The 27433-nt window shown below is 37.9% G+C and overlaps 1 protein-coding gene across 1 annotated transcript in view; it reads right to left on the reverse strand.

The window, feature by feature from the left end:
* Nucleotides 1-27433, reverse strand: part of kcng1 (potassium voltage-gated channel, subfamily G, member 1) — a 49432-nt gene that overhangs the window by 9037 nt on the left and 12962 nt on the right. The window contains exon 2 of the mRNA XM_056449511.1: nt 385-1221. Coding sequence (XP_056305486.1) covers nt 385-1170 — 786 coding nt within the window. The 5' untranslated portion in view covers nt 1171-1221. The remainder of the gene's footprint in view (nt 1-384; nt 1222-27433) is intronic.

Genomic DNA, 27433 nt, shown 5'->3' on the forward strand with positions numbered 1-27433 from the left:
ATATATTTAGACTGCAGCTCTGCACGAGAAGTTAGGATAGAGAGAAGAAATGGTCGTTCCCAAATGAGCCTGGTTTCCCTCAGGGTTTTTTTCCTTCACTTTCGTCAATTGGTGAAGTTTGTTCCTCGCCGCTGTCACCACTGGCTTGTTTGGTTTGGGACTTGTAGAGCTGCGCATTGATGGATTTGCTCTTCAGTGTTTGGACTTTTAGCAGTAAAAATCAAACCACACTGAACTGAACTAAACTGAACTTCAACTCTGAAAACTGGACTGACAAAGACTCTGTATTTTTTATTATTACTTATAACTTTAAATCGCACTCTCGCTCCTAAATAGAAAATAAAATTACAAATATCACTTGTAATCAAATTAAAGCATACTCACAGTCTCCTCCTCCTCTCTCATGGCAGGCATGGTGCTTATGGACAGATTGATGGCAGTTATTGTGACAAACAGGACCGACAGACAGGCGAAGATCTTCCCTGGCAGCCCTGAATGTGGTTTCTCCACCATGTCCCTCAGTTTCCCCATGCAGCGTCCCAGACGAGACTCTCTGGCCAAACCGCTCTCGCTGTCGTCTTCATCCTCCTCGTCCTCCTCCGCCACGCGCTCCAGCTCATCACACTCCTCCACCCGCTGCAGGAGCCTCCGCCGACAGCACCACTCCAGACTCTCCTCTGGGACACCCCAGTAAAGCAGCTCCTCCTGGAAGGACAGAGCGCACATCTCCCGCAGAGAGCGCAGTTTCCCGGCGCGTAGGAAGGTCAGGATGGTGCGAAAGGCACAGGGACTCCGGTCAAAAAAGAACTCGTTGTGGACCACGTCATAATCGTCGCATATGTGCATGATTTCATCGAAAGTACTGCACAGACGCAACTGTCCCAAACGTGATAGGGGGAAATCCTCCAGAGTGGTCCAGGGGAACTGGTAGCGCAGGCCGCCCACATTGATGATGACATGTAGCCTCTGGGCGCAGGACGGCAGGTTGGTGTCAGGATGCAGGGCATCTGAGAAGTTTGGGTCGGTTGGAGGCAGTCGCTGCGCCCGTTTGTAATAAACCCCCTTGAGGGCCTCCTGCTCGTGGACAGGTGGAGCGTTCAGAGAGGTGTCGGAGGTGCAGCTCAGGGCACTGTAGTCATAATCCGAACCATCGCCTGCCAGTAAAGTCATCTTTCAGCTCAGTCACATGCCGGAGTCCAGAGTGTCCTCTCACAGAGTGACCTGAGCAACGACATGGATAGCACATTATACATTTGACAGCACATTTATCCTTGATCTATCCATCCACCCATCCATCTATCTATACACCAATACATCTATATCCATCCATCCCTCTATCCATTCATTCATATATAATTGATGCTTTTATCCATCTGTTTCTTTACATCCATCAATCTGTCCATCCTTCTATCCACCCATTCCTCTATCTATCTATCACCATTCATGCATTTATTTATGCATCCGTGCCTCCATTTGTGCATTTATCCATTCATCTATCCATCAATCCATCCATCCACCATTGATCTATCCATGCATCTATCCATCCATTCTATCTATTGTCTATATATTCATCCATCCATCCATCTGTCTATCTATCCATCCATCTATCCATCCGTCAATATATAATTGATCTATCCATGCATCTGTTATCTATACATCCATCTCTCAATCTATCCATCTACTCACCCATTCCTCAATCTATCTATCCATCCATTTATCATTGATCTATCCACGAATCCATCTATTATTTATACATTCATCACTCTGTCCATTCATCCATCCATCCAACCTTCTGTCTATCCATCCATCCATCCATCCATCCATTATCTATACATCTCTCAATCTGCCCACCCATCCATCTGTTATCTTTACATCTCTCAATCTGTCCAGCTGTTATCTATGCATCTCTCAATCTGCCCATCCATCTATCCATTCATCCATCTATCCACCATTAAGCTATCCATGCATCTATCTATCTATCCATCCATTCTTTCTATTATCTAATCATTCATCAATCCATCCATCTGTCCATTCATCCATCCGTCTATCTATACATCCATCCATCCATTCCTCAATCTACCCATCCATCATCCATCCATTTATCATTGACCCATCCATGAATCTATATATTGCTTATACATACATCCCTCTGTCCATCTATCCATATGTCCTTCCTTCATCCATCTTTCAATCTATCTATTCATCTGTTATCTAAGTATCTCTCAATTTGCCCATCCATCCATCCACCATTGATCTGTGCATCTATAAATCCATCCATTCTATCTAGTATCTATACATTCATCCATCCATCCATCCATCCTTCCATCCATCCGTCTATCTATCCATCCATCCTTCCATCCATATATTATTGATCTATCTATACATTCAATCCATCTATCCACCCATTCCTCAATCTACCCATCCATCCACCCATCCATTTGTCATTGATCTATCCATGAATCGATCTATTATTTATATATTCATCCCTCTGTCCACCCATCCATCCATCTGTTATCTATGCATCTCTCAATCTGCCCATCCATTCATCCACCCATCCATCTGTTATCTATGCATGATTCAATCTGTCCATCCATCCATCTAGAAAAAAGCTCCATCCATCCATATATCCATCCATCCATCCATCTATCTATCTATCTGTCTGTCCGTCTATCCATCCATCCATCCATCCATCCATCTAATGATGCACTTAAAATGTTGTCAACTTTCCCGAATTTCAAGAGATTTAATGTGAGGCTTAAAATCTCAAATCTCCTTTAATCATTCGTGTGGTACAGCTTGTTTATTTTTATAGTGTTAATTGTATTGCATTTTAATAGACAAGACTGATAGTATCAATAAATCAATAGTAAGTGATTTTTAAATAATGTTTACATATTTTTGTGGTTAAGAGTGAATATCTGGCCTTGTTTACTTACATTGTAAGTGCCTCAATGTACCGTACAATAGATGTGATTAAAAAAAATTCCAGAGTCTTCCTTTAAAAACTGGATGTGACAAAATGTTAGTGGCACATTCAACCAAGCAAACCAATTTCAGGACAAACAAAATGCACAATAAAATAGATAAATGAACTCGGCCACTAAAATGAAAGACCTATCCGGAAGAGGTAACAAGATGAAGCAAATGCTATTATAATAAGTGGCTGCCTGTGAGATGTTCGGCTCGGCTGATGACATCACTCATGTCCCTTTTCCTCTGTAATGCACTAAAAAGGACTTTCTAATGGACACAAACCTCCCGGGTTCAGCTAATCAATAATCCTCTGTTTACTTTTTTGGGGGGGAGGCCTGAGATTTTAAATCCAGTAGAGTGCAGCAGTCAATTCCACTGGCATTTTGGCTGACTGTTTTGAACACACACACTGTCCAGCAGTGTTATTACAATTATTATATAGTCAGAAAAAGAAAAAAAAATCTATCCATCTATTATCTATAAACTCATCTGTCCATACATCCATTTATCCGTCCTTCTGTCCATTCATGGATTTATCCGTACATCACTGTTCTATCTATCTGTCCGTCCGTCCGTTCGTCCATCCATATATCATTGATCTATCCATGCAGCTATCCATCCATCTGTTATCTATATCCATCAATCCATCCGTCCATCCATCCATCTACCCATCCACCATTGATCTATCCATGCACCTATCTACCCATCCATTCTATATATTATCTATACATTCAGCCATCCATCCCTCTGTCCATCCATCCAGACACCCATCTCTTATCCATCCATCCATATGGATTATGCATCCATCCATATATCATGGATTATCCATCCATCCATATATCATTGGTCTATCTATGCATCTATCCATCAATCAGTTCTATCTATTATGCATACATTCTGTGTCCATCCATCTGCTCATCTATCCAGCCATCCACCCATCTGTCATCCATCCATCCATCCATCCTATCCATTATTTATAGATTCATCGTCCATCCATCTCTCCATCCGTCCATCCATCCATATATCATTGATCTATCCATGCAGCTATCCATCCATCTGTTATCTATATCCATCAATCCATCCGTCCATCCATCTACCCATCCACCATTGATCTATCCATGCACCTATCTACCCATCCATTCTATATATTATCTATACATTCAGCCATCCATCCCTCTGTCCATCCATCCATACACCCATCTCTTATCCATCCATCCATATGGATTATGCATCCATCCATATATAATGGATTATCCATCCATCCATATATCATTGATCTATCCATGCAGCTATCCATCCATCTGTTATCTATATCCATCAATCCATCCGTCCATCCATCTACCCATCCACCATTGATCTATCCATGCACCTATCTACCCATCCATTCTATATATTATCTATACATTCAGCCATCCATCCCTCTGTCCATCCAACCATACACCCATCTCTTATCCATCCATCCATATGGATTATGCATCCATCCATATATAATGGATTATCCATCCATCCATATATCATTGATCTATCCATGCATCTATCCATCAATCAATTCTATCTATTATGCATACATTCATTGTCCATCCATCTGGTCATCTATCCAGCCATCCACCCATCTGTCATCCATTCATCCATCCATTCTATCCATTATTTATAGATTCATCGTCCATCCATCTCTCCATCCGTCCATCCATCCATATATCATTGATCTATCCATGCAGCTATCCATCCATCTGTTATCTATATCCATCAATCCATCCGTCCATCCATCTACCCATCCACCATTGATCTATCCATGCACCTATCTACCCATCCATTCTATATATTATCTATACATTCAGCCATCCATCCCTCTGTCCATCCATCCATACACCCATCTCTTATCCATCCATCCATATGGATTATGCATCCATCCATATATAATGGATTATCCATCCATCCATATATCATTGATCTATCCATGCATCTATCCATCAATCAATTCTATCTATTATGCATACATTCATTGTCCATCCATCTGCTCATCTATCCAGCCATCCACCCATCTGTCATCCATCCATCCATCCTATCTATTATTTATACATTCATCGTCCATCCATCCATATATCATCGATCTATCCATGCATCTATCCATTCATCCGTTACCTATATATCCGTCCATCCGTTCATCCATCCATCCATCCATCCATCCATCCATCCATCATTGATCTATCCTTGCATCTATCTACCCATCCATCCATTCTATCTATTATCTATACATTCATCGTCCATCCATCTGCCCATCCACCTGTCCATCTAGAAAAAGAGAGCTATACATTTCCCCAGTTGCCTCTGGTACAACTTGTGTATTGTATCAGATTTAACTTTGAGCTTGTTAACTGCTTTGCATTTTAACAGATAAGACTGGATTAAAATTTACAGAAAATGGTTAGTAAATGATTTTTAAAAAATGCTTCATTGTTTGAATTGTTTCATCAAATAACATTGTTTTTTGACCGCGCAGGGCATTTCTTTACATCTCTTTAATCTGCTGTTTTTGGAGCATCTGGGAGCTTCAGCTAAGCTGCTCTGTGTTCTGCCAAGGAACAAACCCTTGCGAAACAAGTGAACAGAATATCTTGGCACACAAACATCTTAGCCTGTGATAGCCTGCGACAGGATGCATTTCCATCCAAGTAAGAGTGTGAAAATGAATAACTCAAGCGCTTCCAACACCTCTTTATCAAACCCGTCTCAAATGTTCACCTACACAAGTGGAGTTTATTCAACCTTTGGCACAATGAGAATGAGAAAACTAAATGGATCTGAAGTCTTGAGCTCAAATCAAAAACATTCACCATCCAGACTAGGTTAGACAACAATTAAGAACTGGCTGCATTTATTACATATGTTTATTGGTTATACAGCTAATTTATAGCATGTAAGGCAAAAACTGAAAGACCGCTTGAAGATTCTCTACATTCTCTCTTTTTCACTAGATATACAATTTATAATCATGTGCTTGTGTCCAAGTAAAATATATTTTAAGTAAAATATAATTTGTGTTTCATTCTGTAAACTACTGATGATTCTCAGACACACAGGACGTGTGTTTGAATTTAACTCAGTTTTTTGACCACACTTCATTATTATTAATTTATTCATTTGCTGGAAATTAAAACTGAATTTAGACATAGTTTTGAAACAAATCTTTGGGCTTAACAAACGAAATTAAATATACAGGCTAATGTATGTCTTCAATTGAGTGAGTCCAACACCATTGTACCTTATTCACAAAAGTAAAGGAGTAAAGAGTAAAAGTGAAGTAAAGAGAAAGTAAAGAGGCTGAATTGAGGAGGCTTGTTCTTTATCCTCACACTGTAGATGGTCTGTTTAACTGTTTTCTTGCTAGTAAAGTGTTCAGTTTTTCCACTTACAAAGTCCGCCATGTAAATAGCAAATGTGCAATGGCGCGACACAACTGTCTCTCAAAGGGAATGTGAGATGAGACTCTGATTGGTTTATTCTCAAAACACACCTATAACTCATTAAGAGAATAAGCTGAACCCTGTTAGACCATAGCATATTTTTCCTGTCTTAAAATAGCAAAAGTAGATTTGGACACACCTTAATGCTTTTGCTCTATGCGCTTTAGACTTTGCGCTTAGATCATTAAAATAGAGCCCCTTGTCATTAAATTTTTTTCAGACTCAATTTGAATTTAAAAGTAATTCTCAATTTGATTTGGATTGGCGCTCAAGGCTGCTCCCAGATGCTTCATTCCCTCATGGCCAGTGTCCAAACTAATTAAATCAATTACCATGATTAAGCTGTAATGGGTTCACAAGTCACAAATTAGTGTCTGCGGCCCTGTGTGTTCAGGGTCCAAGATAGGAGCCTTCGGGCTGCTAAAATCAGGAAGCGGGTGCGTCACTGCATGCTTATTAGGCACCTGCACGATCAGTCGCCAACAGATAATGATCACGCTTTGCCTTTTGTTTCCGACCTGTCAAATTAAGCATGCACTAAAACCACTGAGCATTCACTGCCTTTCCCGCTTTTATCTTCCACTCACGCCAGCCTTTATCTTAAGGAAGGTGGAGCGTCAAAGTGGGAGTGATATGAGAATAAGTGGATGAGAACACCAGGTCAACAAACTCACTCAGCCACAGGAAGACGTGTGTGGAAAATGGCAACAGGTGGAGTAATAAGCTGGCATAATTTATCAGTAAGCCCACGTGGAATCTGCATGCACAGAAATCTGCAGATTTTTACTGGTGTAAATGTTTATTTATTCAGTTTTTTTATTAATTCCAGTAATATTATTGGCTAATATGAAAATGTTCATATGATTTATTTACAATCCAGTTTGTAATGTAATATTTTCTCTTTTAGTAGATATATTATAAGAGAGACTTGCTTTGTTTACCAAGTAAGTGGATCTAATAGGATTTACATTGTAAACATTAAATAAAAGATAATAAAATGTTTTATTTAAAATTTACATTACATTCAGTATATGGGTGTGTGAGAGATCTGCAGAGTGGATGGCAATATCAACAGCCTGAGGTATCAAGACATTTGTGCTGCCCATTACATTACAAACCACAGGAGAGGGCAAATTCTTCAGCAGGATAGCGCTCCTTCTCATACTTCAGCCTCCACATCAAAGTTCCTGAAAGTAAAGAAGGTCAAGGTGCTCCAGGATTGGCCAGCCCAGTCACCAGAAATGTACATTATTGAGCATGTCTGGGGTAAGATGAAGAAGGAGGCATTGAAGATGAATCTAATGAATCTTAACGAACTCTGGAAGTCCTGCAAGAACACTTTCTTTGCCATTCCAGATGACTTTATTAATCAGTTATTTGAGTCATTGCAGAGATGTATGGATGCAGTCCTCTAAGCTCATGGGAGTCATACACAATATTTATTCTGTTTCCACTGCAGCATGACTTTATATTCTATACTCTACATTATTTCTGTTCAGTGACAAGACTTTTGTCTAAGCAAAGTGAGACCTAATACATAATATATTAGCTAAAAGATAGCTAAACTTCTAAAAAGGCATATAAGTTAAAACGAAAAAAGAAATAAAAGAGCTGATTCAAATTAAAACAATTTAATGGGCAGAGGCAAAGCATTCCATAGTCTAGGACCTACCACAGCGAAAGCACGGTCCCATCAAAGCTTAGGTTTTGTTTTTGTCTGACTTAAGAGAACGAGGGGGGGGGGGGGGGGCATATTTACAAATACCAGTTAACAGGCGTGGTGCAGCATTTTGCACCATTTGCAAACCCGCTACTCCCCACATACAGTGCATTACAGTAATCTAACAGAGTGGTCATAAAAGCATGGATTACTGTCTCAAACTGTGGTTTTGGTATGTACTGCTTTATTTTTGCAAACCAAACATTCTAAAAGACCCAAAATGATTCAACATAATTTTTGAGGCCATTTATATCAAGTATATTTGAATTTTTGATGTGTTTTTTGATGTTATTTTAAGATTAAGGGGCCTGCTGGGAAAGCTTTGTTTTGCCCTGGAATTAAGTTTGTATATTTGTATAGTGTATATATATATATATATATATATATATATATATATTTTTTTTTTTTTCAACAATTTAAAGTTTACTACCTGCAATTCTTACTATTTTTCTTGGAATTCTGAGACTTGTCACAGACATTTTTTAATCTCTCTTTTAAAAAAGAATTCAGTATTTGCATCTCACAATTTGTTTTCACTCTTTTGTTCAACTTCAGTGCTTTAAAAGCTATCAAAAATACAGTAGTCAACATTTGAAGTGGATCATCACCTTTCATCGAAGTCGTCTTAAAATTATTGAACAACATCCATTCTTAGGATAATTTTTTAAAACATTTTTGATTCACTTTGAATGTTGCCTACTGTGTACCTTGAGATATACTTTTGTGAGTTAAATGTATTTTCTATTGTATGTTCACGGTGCCGTTTCATTGTCCAACACATTCTCCTCCACGGAAGAAAGAATGCCAACATTTTTTCGAACAACAAGTGGATGAGTAAACAATGACACAGTTTTCTTGTTGGTGAACTATTCCTTGTCAGATGCGATGCGGATGGACAGAATGAAAAATAGAAGAGCGAACCTTTGAACCGCAGCATCGGTAGCAGTGAGTTTGAAGCGTTTATTCCTCTCTGACGCAGCGAGATCACAGCTTTGCTCCAGGGCTTTTTCTCCAGATTGCCTCTGAGTCACAGGACTGTGATTCTGGCAGTAACATGCCGAGCACACTTTCCAAAGCTAACATCGCTAACCTTCATCATCTACAAAAACTGAATCCACCGCCTTCAAAGAACAGCTCTTTCCGAAATGAACATTTTGTCATCATTTACTCGCCCTCGTGTCTTTCAAAACGTATAATATTTTTCTGTCATCCATAATAGAAATGGAGATATTTCTAGCATAATATTCAAGCCGCTTCTTCCCGAATAAAATTCTTCTAATTTTTATATCAAAACAACATCAAAAACATGTCAAAAATGCTAACTGATTTGATGTCAAAACCTTGATGTCCATTTGACATTTACACATTGATGCCCTTTTGACCACCAATTTAATGACACAAAAAGTATTATATAAGAAAGGTTTTATTCATCTTAAGGCTTCAATTCCAAGTGTATAACGCATTTTGCTTTCTTACAATGCATTTAAACAACCTTGATGTTAAAACGATATAAAAAAAACACATGAAAAATGCTAATCGATTTGATGTCAAAACTTTGATGTACAATGCATTTTGTATTCTTATAATGTACTTAAACTGTACCTTGATGTCAAAACGACATCAAATTGACAGTCAGTCAGTCAAGTCAAACTTTATGTATAGAGCAATTTAAAAAACACTGAAGTGAGCCAAAGTGCTGTACAGAAATATACAACAGAGCATAATTGTATATCAAATACATAAAATATAAAGTAAAATATAGCTAGTTCTGTCTCCCGGATCCCCCCCCCCCCTTTTTTTTTTTTTTGGTTCAGTCCCCATGCGCACCAACGCATACCTTCATACCTGCTCCCCAGTTCGTGCACACCCTCACCCCCGCTCTTAGGTTTGCGCGCACCTTACCCCACCCACACCCCTCTCTTCACTTCGCGCGCACCCCCGGATAAAATCTCCCGGATGTTAAGATCCGAATGTTGGCAGGTATGGTTTATAGGGGTGTATCAGCTCAGAGATATGAAGTGGAGCAAGACCACTTTGAGATTTAAAAACAAACAATCTTAAATTGTATTCTAAAATGCACTGGCAACTAATGAAATGCTAACACGGGGAAATGTGGTCATATTTACAAGTACCAGTAAACAGACGTGCTGCAGTATTTTGCACCATTTGCTACTCCCCACATACAATGCATTACAGTAATCTAACAGAGTGGTCATAAAAGCATGGATTGCTGTCTCAAACTGTGGTTTTGGTATGTTCTGCTTTATTTTTGCAAACAAAACATTCTAAAAGACCCAAAATGATTTTGACATGTTTTTGAGGCCAATCTTTGATGTTAATTTGATGTTGTTATGACATCAAAGCAGTCACTCTCAATCGACATTAACTAGATTTGAATTTATGTTTCTTAATGCCCTGGAACTAAGTTTATATTTAAAAAGATTAGACGTTTATATAAAAAACATAGATTTTTTTTACTATTGTGACTTTTTTTTCAACAGTCATACGTTTACATCCTACAATTCTTACTATTTTTCTTAGAATTCTGAGATATGTCACAGACATTTTTTTAATTTCTTTTTTAAAAATTTGCATCTCACAAATTAGTTCCACTCTTTGGTTCAAAATTCTAAGTTACAATTAGCAATTAGGGCTTTTTAATTACAAATTCTGAGTTTACATTTTGCAATTTTGAAATTTTTTTGTGACAAATTTGCTTAAATTTTCTTAATTTAATTTTTTTTAAGTCTTACAATTCCGACCGAGTTTACATTTTGGATTGGAAGTTTTTCAAAATTCTTTTTAAAGTTTGAATTTACTTCTTGTCACCCTGACTTTTCGGAATTCAACATTTCCGTTTATTTTGTGCAACTAAAAACAATAAGAAATCGTAATATTTCATCCTTTTAATGAGTGTTGGGCTACTACTAGCTTGAGTACATTTCTCAGTAGCATCGCTACTTTCTAAATCAAATAGCTTTTCAGTAGTGAAGCTATTTTTTTAAGCAAGTAGCGTCCACACAAGCTACATTTACTGATTTCGAATCAGTAAGTGACGCCACCCACATTCACAAAGCTGTGAGGTCATGTCGTGTGTCTAGCTGATAAAAGTAAATCAATATGATGGCAAGAATGACGATTTCTTTTTCCTTGTGATTTACAATGGTGATGTACTGCAGTAAAGGCTAAAGTTCTTTTAGTTCATGATAGTTACTAATGATACTACATTATGTAGTGTAATTCATTAACGAAGTGTTGTAAATACTATATTTACACAATATAATACACTTTCCTATATATTCCCCTTTACTATAAATTACTATAGTATTTTAAATGTGCTAGATTTTTTGGTTTTGCTGTAATGTAGTATATTTTACGTTTGGAAGAGCATATTAATTACAGTAAATTGCTGAACTCAACAATTATGCCTCATTGACAGTTTTATTGATCTGTTTGACTTCAATTGAAGTTGCTTTGATTTTAAAAATGAAAAATAAAAAAAGAGCTTAGATGTAGCTAAGCTACTTTTGTCAAGTAGCTTTTAGCCTAGCTTTCTACATTTCCTTGGGGAGAACTTATAGTGTAGTTAAGCTCCATTTTAAGTAGAGTAGCTAATAGCTAAGCTCACAACATTTTCCTAGTAGCTGGCCCAAGACTGTTTTTAATTTAACTTTGCATCTTACAATTGATATCTTTAACACTCAGCGTTCAAAAATGTCTAAATAAAAAGTTCAGAATTGTGAATTCAATTCTAATTATTGTAAATATTTTTGTTCTGTGCATGTCAAACACAAGTTTCCATCAAAAAGTGCTACTTGTTCCCCAATTTTCAGTTAGATGACTGAACTACTTGAGTGTAATAGAATGAGAGAAACTGTACAAAGGTCTGGTAATGTGGTGTTTAGTATGCGGCGCACAGAAAGATTACAGGCATCGCTTATTTACATTGCTAGATTTAGTGACTGTTGAAAGACAGGAATAATCATACTGTGACAGCCAGAGAAAATTACTCAATGGGAAAATTGCTTGTGTGTTTAATACACTCAGTGCAGTCATGCCAAATCTAATGGCAACAGCCTCCATGCCACTTCCAATACTTCAAAAGCCCATCTGCATCTGATATTACAATGCAACATCTGACGAGTTTAATATCTGGATCAGCCAGATATAGAAATATTTTGTACAACATTACATGCATCATCTATGAACCGCAGATGTATCAAAACGTGCATTGTTCTCTAAATAAATATATATGCACAGAGACTAATATAATAATATAATATAAATATATACGTTGAAGTCAGATTTGCATACTTTTCCCCCAATTTCTATTTAACGGAGACATTTTTTTCAACACATTTCTAAACATAATAACTGATTTTGCCATGATGACTATGAATATTTGACTAGATATTTTTCAAGACACTTCTATACAGTTTAAAGTGACATTTAAAGGCTTAACTAGGTTCGTGAGGTTAGAGTAAAAAAAAAAAAAAAAAGGGGGGGGGGGGGGGCTGTAATACTATTGACCATAAAATGATTTTATTTTATTAAAAACTCTCTTTAATTTTAGTTTTTCTGCATATTATATTTTTATTTTGACCATAAAGCAACATAAAACAATACAAAAAGCAACAACTATAAAGAAAAGGCAAACAAAACAGAACAAAAAAAGACAAAAGAAAGGAAAAAAGATTTTAAAACCATTGTTACATCAGTTCCTCCACTTTTACACATTCATTCATTCATTTTCTTTTCGGCTTAGTCCCTTAATTAATCCGGGGTCGCCACAGCGGAATGAACCGACAACTTATCCAGCACATGTTTTTATGCAGCAGATGCCCTTCCAGCTGCAACCCATCTCTGGGAAACATCCACACACACACTCAGTCACACTCATACACTACGGACAATTTAGCCAACCCAATTCACTTATACCTCATGTCTTTGGACTTGTGGGGGAAACCGGAGCCCCCGGAGGAAACCCACATGAACGCAGGGAGAACATGCAAACTCCACACAGAAAAGCCAACTGACCCAGCCGAGGTTCGAACCAGTGACCTTCCTGCTGCTACCTACTGCGCCACTGCGTCACCCACTTTTATACATACGGTTAACAATGTTACACATATAGTGCTCTATTTTAACAATCTAGGCGCAAAGTCTAAAGCGCATGGTGCAAAAGCAGTAAGGGCATGTCCGAATCCACTTCGGAAAAATATGCTTTGCGCCCCGGCACATGGTCTAACGGGGTTGTGCTTATTCTCATAATAAGTTATGGGTGTATTTTCAGCATAACGTGCATTAAACCAATCAGAGCCTCCTCCCTTCGGCCTCTATACTTTCTCTTTACTTTACTTTTTACTTTACTTCTTTACTTTCGTGGAGTAAGAAAATGGTGGAAACTCACTCCCATGAAAACATCTATTAGCCTAAATATTTAATTCATTTTTTTAAGCGATTTGCTTCAAATCTATTTCTAAATTCAGTTCTAATTTCGAGAAAATGAATAAATGAACAATAATAATGAAGTCTCGAGTTATATCCAAGCACACATCCTATTCTTATGCCCCCATATGGTGAAGCAGACGTCTCCAAAACCCGACTGGTGGACAAATCTAAACTAGTTTTTATTAAAACAAATATAACTATGCATTTAATAAATAGTACTGCTAATAATAATAACATTATACAAATGCAAATTGTCATGAATAAACTGAAAAAAGCCAGAAGAAGACATGCAAGCAGTGGTTTTTATATTTATGTAGAAAATAATAATTTTTGTAACATTTTAATCCTTTATTTATTTCATATGTAAAGATGTGTGTGTATTACTGTACATCCTGTGTGTATTAAGCAATGTGTAAGCGTTTGAACCGTATAGGCGCATAACCAACCGCTCTGCGCTGGACTTTAGACCCGCTTTTAGTTGGTCAATGGCGCAGTCTATTTCAGCTTCTCAAAAAAACACCCATAAGCCCACAAAGTGGCATGAATGGATTTGCTATTTAAACAATGTGGCGCAAAACTTGAAAATTATGGTTGCGCTGGTCTAAAAATAGCAACAAATCACACCAAACACATCTTGCACCTTATTGCTCCTTATTGTATGATAGGGCCGAAATTTGTAAGTCAGTGGGCACAGGCAATCTGGTGATCTTGCAAACAATGAAAGGGTCATACTTTTAAACTGTTTTCCTTGACACATGACAAATAATTGCTATCAGTAAGACTTTCTTTAGAAGAAAAAAATATTATAGGAAATACTGTGAAAAAAAATCCTTGCTTTGTTAAACATTTGGGAAATATTTGAAAAATAAAAAAACAGGAGCGCGGTTGCGCAGTGGGTAGCACATTCGCCTCACAGCAAGAAGGTCACTAGTTTGAGCCTTGGCTGGGTCTGTTGGCGTTTCTGTGTGGAGTTTGCATGTTCTCCCCATGTTCAAATGGGTTTTCCCAAGTTGGCGTTTTTTTCCGCTGTGGCGACCCCAGAATAATCAAGGGACAAAGCCGAATAGAAAGATAATATATGAATAACAGACACTTTTTGTATCATGAAGCACAAACCTTTAGGTATTTTAGGTATAAACCTTTACTGTATTTTGTGGATTTGCATGAGTATTCACAAGATTTCTAACCAAGCAATAACTGTGATATCAATGTTGAATCTCGTCAATTTAATGGATAACATGGCAAATATATCCTGGCTAATTTGTATTAGGCTTTATTGATGGCTGATTTGCATGACAAACATAATAAAAGCAGAGCTTGTCTTCTGGTATATCTTTACCCACAATAAAGCATCATCTCTGGGCTGCTAAACACATCGAAAGCACATCATCCTGATAAGCCAACAGAACGGCTGGCCAATATATAAAATATTAATAATGATACATTTTTATGATGATTTGCTGGACATATCAAATCAAACGCTGCTCTTATTTTAATTGGCTTTTAGTTTAAAAAACAAGTCTACATTTAGAGTTGGTGAACTGGAGTCATTTCCATTCATTCATTTACTGTAAAATTTAATTAATCGATAACTTTACAATAAGGTTTTATTAGTTCATGTTAGTTACTGCAATTACTAACACGAACAAACAATGAAATTTCCATTAACTAAGTTGTTCATTATCAGTTGGTTAATACGGTGCATTACTTAATGTTAACAAGCATGAATTTGGATGTTAATAATGCATTAGTCTGATTAACTATGATTAATAATTAAAGTTGTTGTTAGTAAATACATTAACTATTAAAATCTTATCGTACAGTGACCAATTAATCAATACTAACTTTGAGTATAGACTCAAAAATGTTCATTAAAATGTATTTTTTTTAATAATTAAATTTAGATAGTTGGAGTTAATACATTTCTGATGTTACAAAAGATTTAAAACAATATTTGACATTGACAGTAATATGTTTCTTTGGAAGCTCGAAAATTCAGCTTTGCTATTATAGACATAAGTTTAATTTGAAATGAAAGAAAATTATTGTGTGGACTGTACATTTGCGCAGATAAATGCAGCTTTGATGAGCAAAATAGACTTTAAATTGTAGGGGTTTTTTTGTGAATATTGCCGTTTCATACTTAAGTTCCAAAAATATATAAAATGGTGTTAAAAGTTTTTAGTTAGTTTTTTTTTTTGCAATATTTTGCATGAACTTATATGTATTTTCTTTCTATTTCTAAAAAAGTTCTATGACTAAAATATTATTTTAATAAATATATCCGTTTAATAAATCTGTTTTGTTCAAATGCACCAAAATTTTCCTGAGAAATGGATAAAAATATTCATTTTCAACTCATTTATGCTGAGCTGTGTATAAACACTTACCGGCCACTTTATTAGCTACACCTTACTAATACCAGGTTGGACCCCCTTTTGCCTTCAAAAGTCCCTTAATCCTTCATGGCATAGATTCAAAAAGGTACTGGAAATATTCCTCAGAGATTTTGGTCCATATTGACATGATAGCATCACGCAGTTGCTGCAGATTTGTCGGCTGCACATCCATGATGCCAATCTCCCATTCCACCACACCCCAAAAGTGCTCTATTGGATTGAGATCTGGTGACTGTGGAGGCCATTTGAGTACAGTGAACTCATTGTCATGTTCAAGAAACCAGTCTGAGAGGATTCGGGCTTTATGACATGGTGCGTTATCCTGCTGGAAGTAGCCATCAGAAGATGGGTACACTGTGGTCATAAAGGGATGGACATGGTCAGCAACAATACTCAGGTAGGCTGTGGTGTTGACACAATGCTCAATTGGTACTAACAGGCCCAAAGTGTGCAAACAAAATATCCCCCACCCCATTACACCACCACCACCAGCCTGAATTATTGATACAAGGCAGGATGGATCCATGCTTTTAATGGTGTTGATGCCAAATTCTGACCCTGCCATCTGAATGTTGCAGCAGAAATCGAGACTCGCAACAGAAATCGAGACAGGCAACGTTTTTACAATCATCTATTGTCCAATTTTGGTGAGCCTGTGTGAATTGTAGCTTCAGTTTCCTGTTCTTAGCTGACAGGAGTGGCACCCGGTGTGGTCTTCTGCTGCTGTAGCCCATCCGCCTCAAGGTTAGACGTGTTGTGTGTTCATAGATGTTGTTCTGCATCCCTCGGTTATAACGAGTGGTTATTTGAGTTACTGTTGCCTTTCTATCAGCTCGAACCAGTCTGGCCATTCTCCTCTGACCTCTGGCATCAACAAGGCAATTGGGTTCACAGAACTGCCACTCACTGGATATTTTTCGGACCATTCTCTGTAAACCCTAGAGATGGTTGTGTGTGAAATTCCCAACCATGCCACATTCAAAGTCACTTAAATGCTCTTTCTTCCCCATTCTGATGCTCGGTTTGAACTGCAGCAGATCGTCTTGAACATGTCTACATGCCCAAATCCATAGAGTTGCTGCCATGTGATTGGCTGACTAGAAATTTTGTGTTAATGAGCAGTTGGATATTTGTACCTAATAAAGTGGCCGGTAAATGTATATTTATACACACACACACATATATATATATATATATTTAAATATACATACATAGAAAACATTCCTCATTTTGCACTGTAATTCTTACATTATGCATTTCTTAAATCAACAAGAATGGGGAGAACAACAATCATTTAAGACAAACCCCAAATTCATCATTTGGCAGAAAAAGTACCTTGCTGTTTGCCCAAACCCAACCGAACAGCTGGTAAATTATCTCGTCAGTTTTTCGTGCATAATTTCCATTATGTTCACCACATATCCTTATGCTAATGTTACCATGTTATCCACAGTGCCCGGCTGTTATGATTGAGCGAGGAGATTCATTTTTTTGGGTGATGATACAACCATCCTCCACATGCCTGGTGAAACCGCTTGGCAAACGCGCCCCACCCCGTCCCACGCATCTCATGCTCTCTTCTGGTGCCGCCCACTCCTCGTCTATGGGGTCGGTCTGTATCCTGCAGCTCTGTGTCTTTCTGACTTCTGCACAAACAAACATCATCCCTCAACCCTCAGACTGACGCATCCGTGACCATCTAACTTTTCCATCACGCCCCAGAGTTTATCTGTCACCATCAGATTGATCTTCTCAATTTTTCAGAAGTGAGGAAATACAAAGATTGAGATGACAGTGTAAGAAGTGAGTAATGCTTTGGCAATTTCATTTAAAGAGCAGGATTCAGACTGCAGATTTACAAATGTATAACATCTAGGTTCCGATGCAATTGTTTATAACTTAAAAAGTGTAATAAAATAAATAAATAATTAAATAAAATCATAGGAGGGCTAATCATTTTGACTTCAACTGTATATTGTGTTTTACATTATGACATTCTAAAGAACGAGTTAAGTGTGAGCGACATAAACCTTTTGCCTTCCTGACCATTAGACAGCCCCTAAAATAATAGTATTTGTCACGATTACCAGCAATCTAACCTCCAGAGATCGGTGGCAAATACACTCTCATTCACATGAACTACAAATCCGCCATGTTATGGACTACAACCCCCAGTCATGCCAGACACACACACAACTGGTTCCAGATCCTGACTGATTACACTTTCACAGCTGATACTCATGACCATTGATTATTTGGATTATTTATACCACTCTGTTCCACACATGTTGCTGAGTATTGTGAAGCTGTTGCTGTGTGTACGCAAGCGGTTCTCTTTGTTTCCTGTGTTTTTGATCTTGGACTGTTTATCATGTTTAAACCATTTGCTCTGTCACGATTACCAGCGACCTAACCACCAGAGATCTAGTGGTGGGCAAAGCGAGGCTTCATAAAACACTGAAACAGTTGAAGCAAATGTGTCGAAGCTTCGAAACGTTTCGAAACCTCACTCTACAGTGACGCCTAGTGGTCATTTTTTATGTTTTGCACTGGAACAGCTTCAGCAAAGAACAGTTGAGCAAATTAAGGTATTTGTAAGATTGAACCCTCAAGTGATATAGTGGAGTGGTTAGGGTTCCTGACTACCATGCGGGGACTACCATGTTGGTTCGAATCCAGGTTAATACAGCTATTTTGAAATGCTTTAATAACAGTTCAACATTGCACTGACATCCGAATAAACACTTTGTGAAAAAATATGGCTAGTTTTGGTCATAAAACAGGGCTGTTGCTAGATCAGATACAGTTGTGGACAGAAGTTAACAAAAATTATTTATATTATTCATAAAATTTTCCATTTATTGTATTTTATTAACGTTTACCCCAACCTTACACCCAACCATCACAGTACTGTAAAATATTAATTATTTTTTTCAGTTACAAAAATAATGCTAAATGGATGGCGTATCTGCAGCTGTATCCTATCTAGACTACACCATAATCAGTAACATGATTAAAATACATAAAATCATGATTTTGGAGTATTTGTACAAGTCGGGATTCGAACCCAGAAGTCATTTGAAGCCTGTAACAACACGCACGGTCAACTAGACTATACGTGACAGAAGCCTATGTCTGGCCCTGTCAGTCAAATGCAGATTCTCCAGGTCTCGAAACGCGTCTGAACTGATCGAAGCTTTGAATCGCTCTAGTCACATGACCAGGTGTTTCGAAACGCTTTAGTCACATGACCTGCTTTGGTACAGTGTTTCAAAACACTTGCGCTTCGGGATCTCGACACTGTCGAAAAGTCAGTTTCACGTCAGCCATCCCACCAGAGATCGCTGGCAAATACACTCATTCACATGAATTACAGATCCGCCATGTTATGGACTACAACACCCAGTCATGCCAGACACACACAACCGGTTGTGTGTGTATGTCTGGCATGACTGGGTGTTGTAGTTCAAAACATGGTGGATTTGTAGTTCATGTGAATGAGTGTATTTGCCAGCGATCTCTGGTGGTTGGATCGCTGGTAATCGTGACAGTAATGTTAAATGGGACCCATTATATATCTTTTTAGAAGATGTAAAATAAATCTCAGTGTGTATGAGAATTTATCTCAAAATACCACACAATTATTATTATTATTTTTTATATCTCTTTGAATCTGCCCCTTTTTTGGCTTTGAACCTAATTGGGTCATTTTTGGTGACTGTTGCTTTAAAATTCAAATGAGAGTGCGCTCTTTTTAAAAGAGGGCGGAGCTACAAATGGCTGTGAGTCAGCATAGAGGCAGATTCAAAACAGGACTAATGTTATCTCTCTGATGGTGGACGGCTGCTTCTAACTCTGGGCTGTTTATGCTAATGATGGAGAGATAGTCACTAATGGGCGGGGCTTTCCCCCTCTGATGACATGTATAAAGGGAGAATGTCAATCAAAGTGTTTCTGCATAAATAAAATAAACTAAATAATTTTTACCATTATAGATTGGCTATATTCGCACACTGTAGCCACAAAACTGTGTTTAACCCCCTTACAAAATAGATTTTAGCCTAATAGCTTCCCTTTAAGGACTAAAGCTCATTATTTTTGACTCGCACACACCAGATTGGCAAGTTTGGAGTTATTCTTACATGTACGCCATCTGGAAAAACCCATCGCTCTCAGCATGATCTTCCTTTAACCAAAGACACTGCATGAAGCAGCAGAACCACATTCGTTTAGTCTCCACCACCACCACCACTACAGAAAAAAAAAAAACACATCAGCCCCTTCATCTGTAACTCTCTGACACTTGTAGCTCGCAGCGGAGTATATTCCAGTAAGTGCATCTCTATGTACACACAACACATGTTCAACATCGGTTCAACAGCGCCTGGAGCCATGCTCATATCGTAACACATCTGCTTACATCGACTCGAACTGGGAATCCGAGAGAGAACCAGATTTTTATTTATTTATTTTTTAGATACAAGTGGGTGGATTTAATAAATCGCTGCATATATTGAATACAAGAAACATCTTCGGGCTATAATTGCTGTCTCTTCCTCATGTGTTTGTCCACCGTGTACATAAAACAGTATCTGCGCTTCAGCAAACCTCTCCATCTTCTCACTGTACTTAACCTTTTGCCACAGCGCTGCTTCTATTCCTGGCAGGTTTTCAGCACATCGCCGGCAGAGAAAGGCTGATGCATCGCAGCCTCACATGTTGATGAATCTCAGAGTTTGTGTTTTCGTTTAAATTCCGGCACAAAGGGTCATGCTGGTCTCCATTTGCGCACTAATGGATCTGTTTGTTAATGCATTGCTGCAGGCATACGTTTACAGTATGGTCACGATGCAAACGATCCTTGTGATGGATTATTATGGTACAAACCTGTCAGGAACATGTGCTGTACAGTAGGTTGTATTGAAGTCAGTCAGTGTGCGCACATATTTCAAAGAAATGTTTGATCAAATGAAACAAAAATTGACACAATGCCAACTATTGCTCTCAAACATGTCAATAAACTTTTTTGAACATTAGTGGCAGTGGCCTGATTATTTTGGTTGTACTGTATGTCGCGTTAAAAACGAAAGAGAGTAATTTTATTTAGACCATTGTATTTATATATATATTTTAAAGGTCCCATAAAATTAAAATAAAGTTTTTTTAGAGGTTAGTATCAGTATTGTTAGTTTTAGGGTGCTTTCACACCTGTGGTTCGGTTCATTTGGTCTGGACCAAGGGCAACAAATGATGCACTGTAGCATTTTTCTGCTGTTTTGGGTCCTTTTCACATTACATTTACATTTACTCATTTAGCATACGCTTTTATCCAAAGCGACTTACAAATGAGGACAAGGAAGCAATTTACACAACTATAAGAGCAGCAGTGAATAAGTTCTATAGGCAAGTTTCAGGTGTGTAAAGTCTAAGAAGCAAAGCATTAGTAATGTTTTTTTTTTTTTTTGAGAGAGAGAGTACAGTTAGTGGTATAGCCAGAGAGGCAGTTGCAGATTAGGAAGGAAAGTGGAGATTAAATAGTTGAGATTTTAGTCATTTCTTGAAGAAAGCAAGTGACTCTGCTGTTCTGAAGGGGGAAAGTGTTTTCTTCCCTTTCAGGTATGGAACCCAGAGGCGTCGTTCATTCACAGAACGCAAGTTTCTGGAGGGCACATAAATCTGCAGAAGTGAGAGCAGATAAGAAGGAGCAAAGCCAGAGGTCGCTTTGTAAGCAAACATCAGAGCTGTAAATTTGATGCGAGCAGCAACTGGCAGCCAGTGCAAACGGGTGAGTAGCGGAGTGACGTGCTCTCTTTTGGGTTCATCAAAGACCACTCATGCTGCTGCGTTCTTAAGCCACTGAAGAGGTTTGATAGAGTTAGCTGGAAGCCCGGCTAGTAGAGAGTTGCAATAATCCAGTTTGGAGAGAACAAGAGCTTGAACAATAAGTTGAGCTGCATGTTCAGATATGAAGGGTCGGACCTTTCTGATGTTATAGAGTGCAAATCTGCAAGATCGAGCAGTTCTAGAAATGTGGTCAGAGAAGTTCAGTTGGTCATCAATCGTTACTCCAAGGCTTTTTACCATTTTGGATGCAGTAATGGTTGCCCCATCCATCTGGATTGAAAAGTTATGGTGTAGAGTCGCGTTGGCAGAAACATTACACTGATTGCTTTGGTCCAAACTAGTTGAAAAGAACCAAAATGCAGTCATGTGACAAAGTCCACATTACTCCGCATGGCCAGATGTTATTGCATGTATATCCTAAACTGCTTTTCGATTGGTCAGAACTAACGTGTGGAAAATGCCAATGGAACTTCTACATGTAAACAAACCGGCAGACACAAAATGTCGCTTTTTACTATGAAGGGACGACTGCACTGGCTGATTGTATCCCTGGTCATAGTATACTATATATGTATACATCACTTTAGAAAAACTATAAATTTCGAGAATGAAGTGAGGCTGCGGCTGGAAAACAATGTTTAAATGCATTGCAAACAGCTAAGGCGCATCGCAAGTCACTTAAGGAGGCGGCGTAATTTAATTTAGTTGAACTGCGACATGGTCATCTTCCGGAAATATTAGCAACGATCCTTCTGATCTAGTTTGGATCATGTTCTCACCACAAACATACAGCTCCTCTTCAAGGAGGTCTCAGTATGCTTTTTTGGTCCACTTTTGGTGCGCACTCGAGTGCGATTACATTCACACCTGCCCAAACGAACCGCACCAAGAGGGAAAATGAACTCTAGTGCGAATCAACCAAACTAAATAAGGCAGGTGAGAAAACACCCTTAAGGATATCTATAAGCTAGTCTGCTCTAAAACAGTGACAAAATTTACATTTAGAAGACTAATATAAACATAGTAGTTGGTCACTTCCGGCTAAATGGATCAACGATTTTATTCATGTCACTTTAGTTTCTCCTCAAATCATAACCAATCAAATGCTCTCTAGTCTCTGACATGCCCCACCCCCTTCAAGATGCTTCTCATTTAATGCACTTGAGCTCAGCCACTTACTGTGCTATTGGCTGTTTTTTTTTTTAAAGGGAGGAGCTACTCTATGTCCCACCTTTTCTTCGTGTTAAAAATGCATTTCAAAGCACTTCACGGGACCTTTAATGATGAGTTCTTCTGAATGTATTAATCTTTTTTGTGGGGGAAAAAAGCAAAATGGCAAAAAACAAAACAAAAACAAGAATTGATACAGTACTATAGTACGAATACAGCAGATGTATAAGTGAATATTTTATATGTATACATATATGCATAACAAGTATAATAAATATTCTTAAATATTCATAATGAATAAAAAATAAAAAGTGTAATTGTAATTACATCAAACAATGCCAAGTTTATTAAATCCAAATATAATATAAAAAGTATAAAGTTAAAGTACATAATATTTTTATTATAATCAAATTACATAAAATAAGAATTAAATAAAGAAAAATGTCATTCTCACTGCTTTAATAAAAAAATATTTATATATACAGTTGAAGTCAGAATTATTTGATTTTATTTAAATATTTCCCAAATGATGTTTAACAGAGCAAGGAAATTTTTAGTATGTCTGATAATATTTTTTCTTCTGGAGAAAGTCTTATTTGTTTAATTTCGGCTAGAATAAAAGCAGTTTAAAATTTTTTAAACACAATTTTAAGATCAACATTATTAGCTCCTTTAAGCTATTTTTTCTCAGATAGAACAAACCATCATTATACAATAATTTTCCTAATTACCCTAACCTACCTATAACCTAATTAACCTAGTTAAGCCTTTAAATGTCACTTTAAGCTGTATAGAAGTGTCTTGACAAATATCTAGTCAAACATTATTTACTGTCATCATGACAAAGATAAAATAAATCAGTTATTAGAAATGAGTTATTAAAACTATTATGTTTAGAAATGTGTTGAAAAAAATCTGCTCTCCGTTAAACAGAAATTGAGGTTAAAATAAACAGGGGGGCTAATAATTCTGACTTCAACTGTAGTTCTGTCTGGTTCTCAAATCTGATTGGCTGATAGCCGTGCGATATTCTGCAATAACAGCACTCGTATAGCCTCTTTACCCTTGTGTATTACTCTGCCCAACTAGAGAGACAAGCAGAGGAATAAACTCACTACAGTTCGACAAATATTGCTGCTGTTGGACAACATAATGTACTTTTGAGGCTTTTTCAGGTGAGAATGTAGTTGTTTAGATCGCAACTCTGCAGTTTATTTATAAGAATAGTGCCATTTATAATTTCAAAAATTCAGCAAAGAAATTGACAATTGATGTTCCGCTACAAGATGGCGATAGAGACCGCATAATAAGTTCTTAGGGAGAAAAAGTGTAAATTTCAAACCACAGCTGAACAAATTATTTAACTTTTTTATTATTACTCGGCAGTAGCAGTGCAATATGACTGTGTATTGTCACTGGTGGGACACTAAGGCACTCGGCATGCGGCCTCGAGCCAACGCACGCCTCCCATCAGTGCCGATATACAGCCACATCGCATTGCTACTTGTGTGATTTTGCTCATATATACATACATATATAAACGTTTTTATCAAATGAAATAGTTTATGATGCATGTTTTGTGAAATATAACATCTGTACATTGTAAAAAATGCTGGGTTATTTTAACACAATGTTGGGTCAAATTTGAAAAAACAACAAAATGTAATTTACATTTCAAGTAAAATGTTAAGCCAACAGTTGTTTTGTCCACATTTAACCCAATGTTGGGTTAAAACAACCCAGCATTTAGAGTGTAGATATTAAATTCTTGGGTCCACTTTATATTAACTGTCCTTAACTACTATGTACTTGCAACAAAAAAGAAATACAATGTACTTACTGTGTTCATAATGTATTTGAGAACACTTGTGGTGCTCTTGAGTTGGGATATAGGGTAGGGTTATGGACAGGTTTGGTGGTATGGGTAGGTTTAAGGGTGGGTTAAGGTGTAAGGAATAGTAAACAGTGTATTTACAAATGTAAATACAGAATTTAATTACAAATGTATTTACATACAGGTATTTAATCAAGCATAAGTACACAGTAAATACATGTATTTACACAAAAAGTACACTGTAACGAATTATTAATGTCTGTGTAAGTACATAGTAGTTAAGGACACTTAATATAAAGTGGGACCAATTTTTGTTTTAAGTTTGCATCAGACAGAGCCATATTTTAATCACAAAAACATACGTTCACAAAATGTTAATGCAAAATTAACAACCTTATTAAATCCTGCATTCTTACCAATTCATAAAAGCCACAACTCTGATGAAAAGGGCTGAGTTTACACCAATTCAAACAGCAGAATGCACCATCTGATCTCCTGTTCTTGTCTATATGCTAATTAGTTCAACTCGATCAGAACAGCGCAAACCTCGACCCGAATTACATAACAATTACATAAGGCTCAAGTCCGGCAGTTGTGTGCATTACAGCACATTTCCACTCAGTTATTATCCATCCAGGCCAATGGAGAGTAATCATCATTACACTTCCAGGAAGCAAACTACATCGAGTGTCGATCTGAACAGTGTCACGACAAAACAGCAGATCTCCATTAGCTGGACCACAGAGACCACAGCAATGTACAACAACAAAAAAACATGTTTAAAGGAGACGAAACAGTGTTATTGGCTGGTGTCAACATAGCGGAAAGCACTTGATCTGATGAGATAGAGCTGAATTGCAAAGACTCTCTTATCAAGCTTCAAATGAGAGGCTTTGCGGTGGAGTCTATAGGGAGATGAACTGGACTTTACTTATTCCTTCAGATACTGTCAATGATAAACTGCAGAGTGGCCTTCAAAACACACTCACAACACCATCATTCACAGGGTGTCGATGGGGAATAAAGCAGCTCGGAGAGAGACGTTGATGGAGATCAAACCATCCTGCAACTCTCCGTTCATTCATACACATTACAACAATGACCCAAGAATAAGTCTGCTGTTATTACTATCCATTGTGTTCTGAACTTGTTTTACTTTTCAGATCTTTGTCCCACAACAGTAATTACTGTACACTAAAAAACAACTTTAATATACACTCACCGGCCGCTTTAATAGGTACACCTTACTAGTACCAGGTTGGACCCACTTTTGCCTTCAGAACCGCCTCAATCCTTCGTGGCATAGATTCAACAAGGTACTGGAAATATTCCTCAGAGATTTTGCTCCATTTTGACATGATAGCATCATGCAGTTGCAGCAGATTTGTCGGCTGCACATCCATGAAGCGCATCTCCCGTTCCATCACATCCCAAAGGTGCTCTATTGGATTGAGATCTGCTGACTGTGGAGGCCATTCGAGTACAGTGAACTCATTGTCATGTTCAAGAAACCACTCTGAGATGATTCGCGATTTTATTACATGGCGCGTTATCCTGCTGAAAGTAGCCATCAGAAGATGGGTACACTGTGGTCATAAAGGGATGGGATGTGGTCATAAACTAATGGGCCCAAAGTGTGCCAAGAAAATATCCCCCACACCATTACACCACCACCCCCAGCCTGAACCATTGAGACAAGGCAGGGTGGATCCATGCTTTCATGTTGTTGACGCCAAATTCTGACCATGCCATCCGAATGCTGCAGCAGAAATCAAGACTCATCAGACCAGGCAACGTTTCTCCAATCTTTTGTTGTCTAATTTTGGTGAGCCTGTGTGAATTGTAGCCTCAGTTTCCTGTTCTTAGCTGACAGGAGTGGCACCCGGTGTGGTCTTCTGCTGCTGTAGCCCATCCGCCTCAAGGTTTGACGTGTTGGGCGTTCAGAGATGTACTTATGCATATCTCGGTTGTCACTAGTGGTTATTTGAGTTACTGTTGCCTTTCTATCAGCTTGAACCAGTCTGGCCATTCTCTTCTGACCTCTGGCGTCAACAAGGCATTTGCGCCCACAGAACTGCCGCTCACTGGATATTTTCTCCTTTTCAGATCATTCTCTGTAAACCCTAGAGATGGTTGTGTGTGAAAATCCCAGTAGATCAGCAGTTTCTGAAATACTCAGACCAGCACGTCTGGCACTAACAACCATGTTTAAAGTCACTTAAATCCCCATTCTGATGCTCGGTTTGAACCGCAGCAGATCGTCTTGACCTTGTCTACATGCCTAAATGCATTTAAGTTGCTGCCATGTGATTGGTTGATTAGAAATTGACATTAACGAGCAGATGTACCTAATAAAGTGTCCAGCAAGTGTATATACATTTCAAATCCCTGAGTAGTTTTGCTGTCAATGATTTAAGATAATCACTACAGACAACAAAGACAGGACAGCAAATAACTTCTTTGCAATCCAATAGTAATGTGCTTAGCAAATCTGCAGACTTACAATCATTCCTTAATTAAAGCAGGTCACTGTATTTGCTTAATTGTATATGAGAAGACCTCCTAATCAAAAGCTCAG

Source organism: Danio aesculapii, chromosome 23 (genome assembly GCF_903798145.1).
Source record: "Danio aesculapii chromosome 23, fDanAes4.1, whole genome shotgun sequence".
NCBI classification, from domain to species: Eukaryota; Metazoa; Chordata; class Actinopteri; order Cypriniformes; family Danionidae; genus Danio; species Danio aesculapii.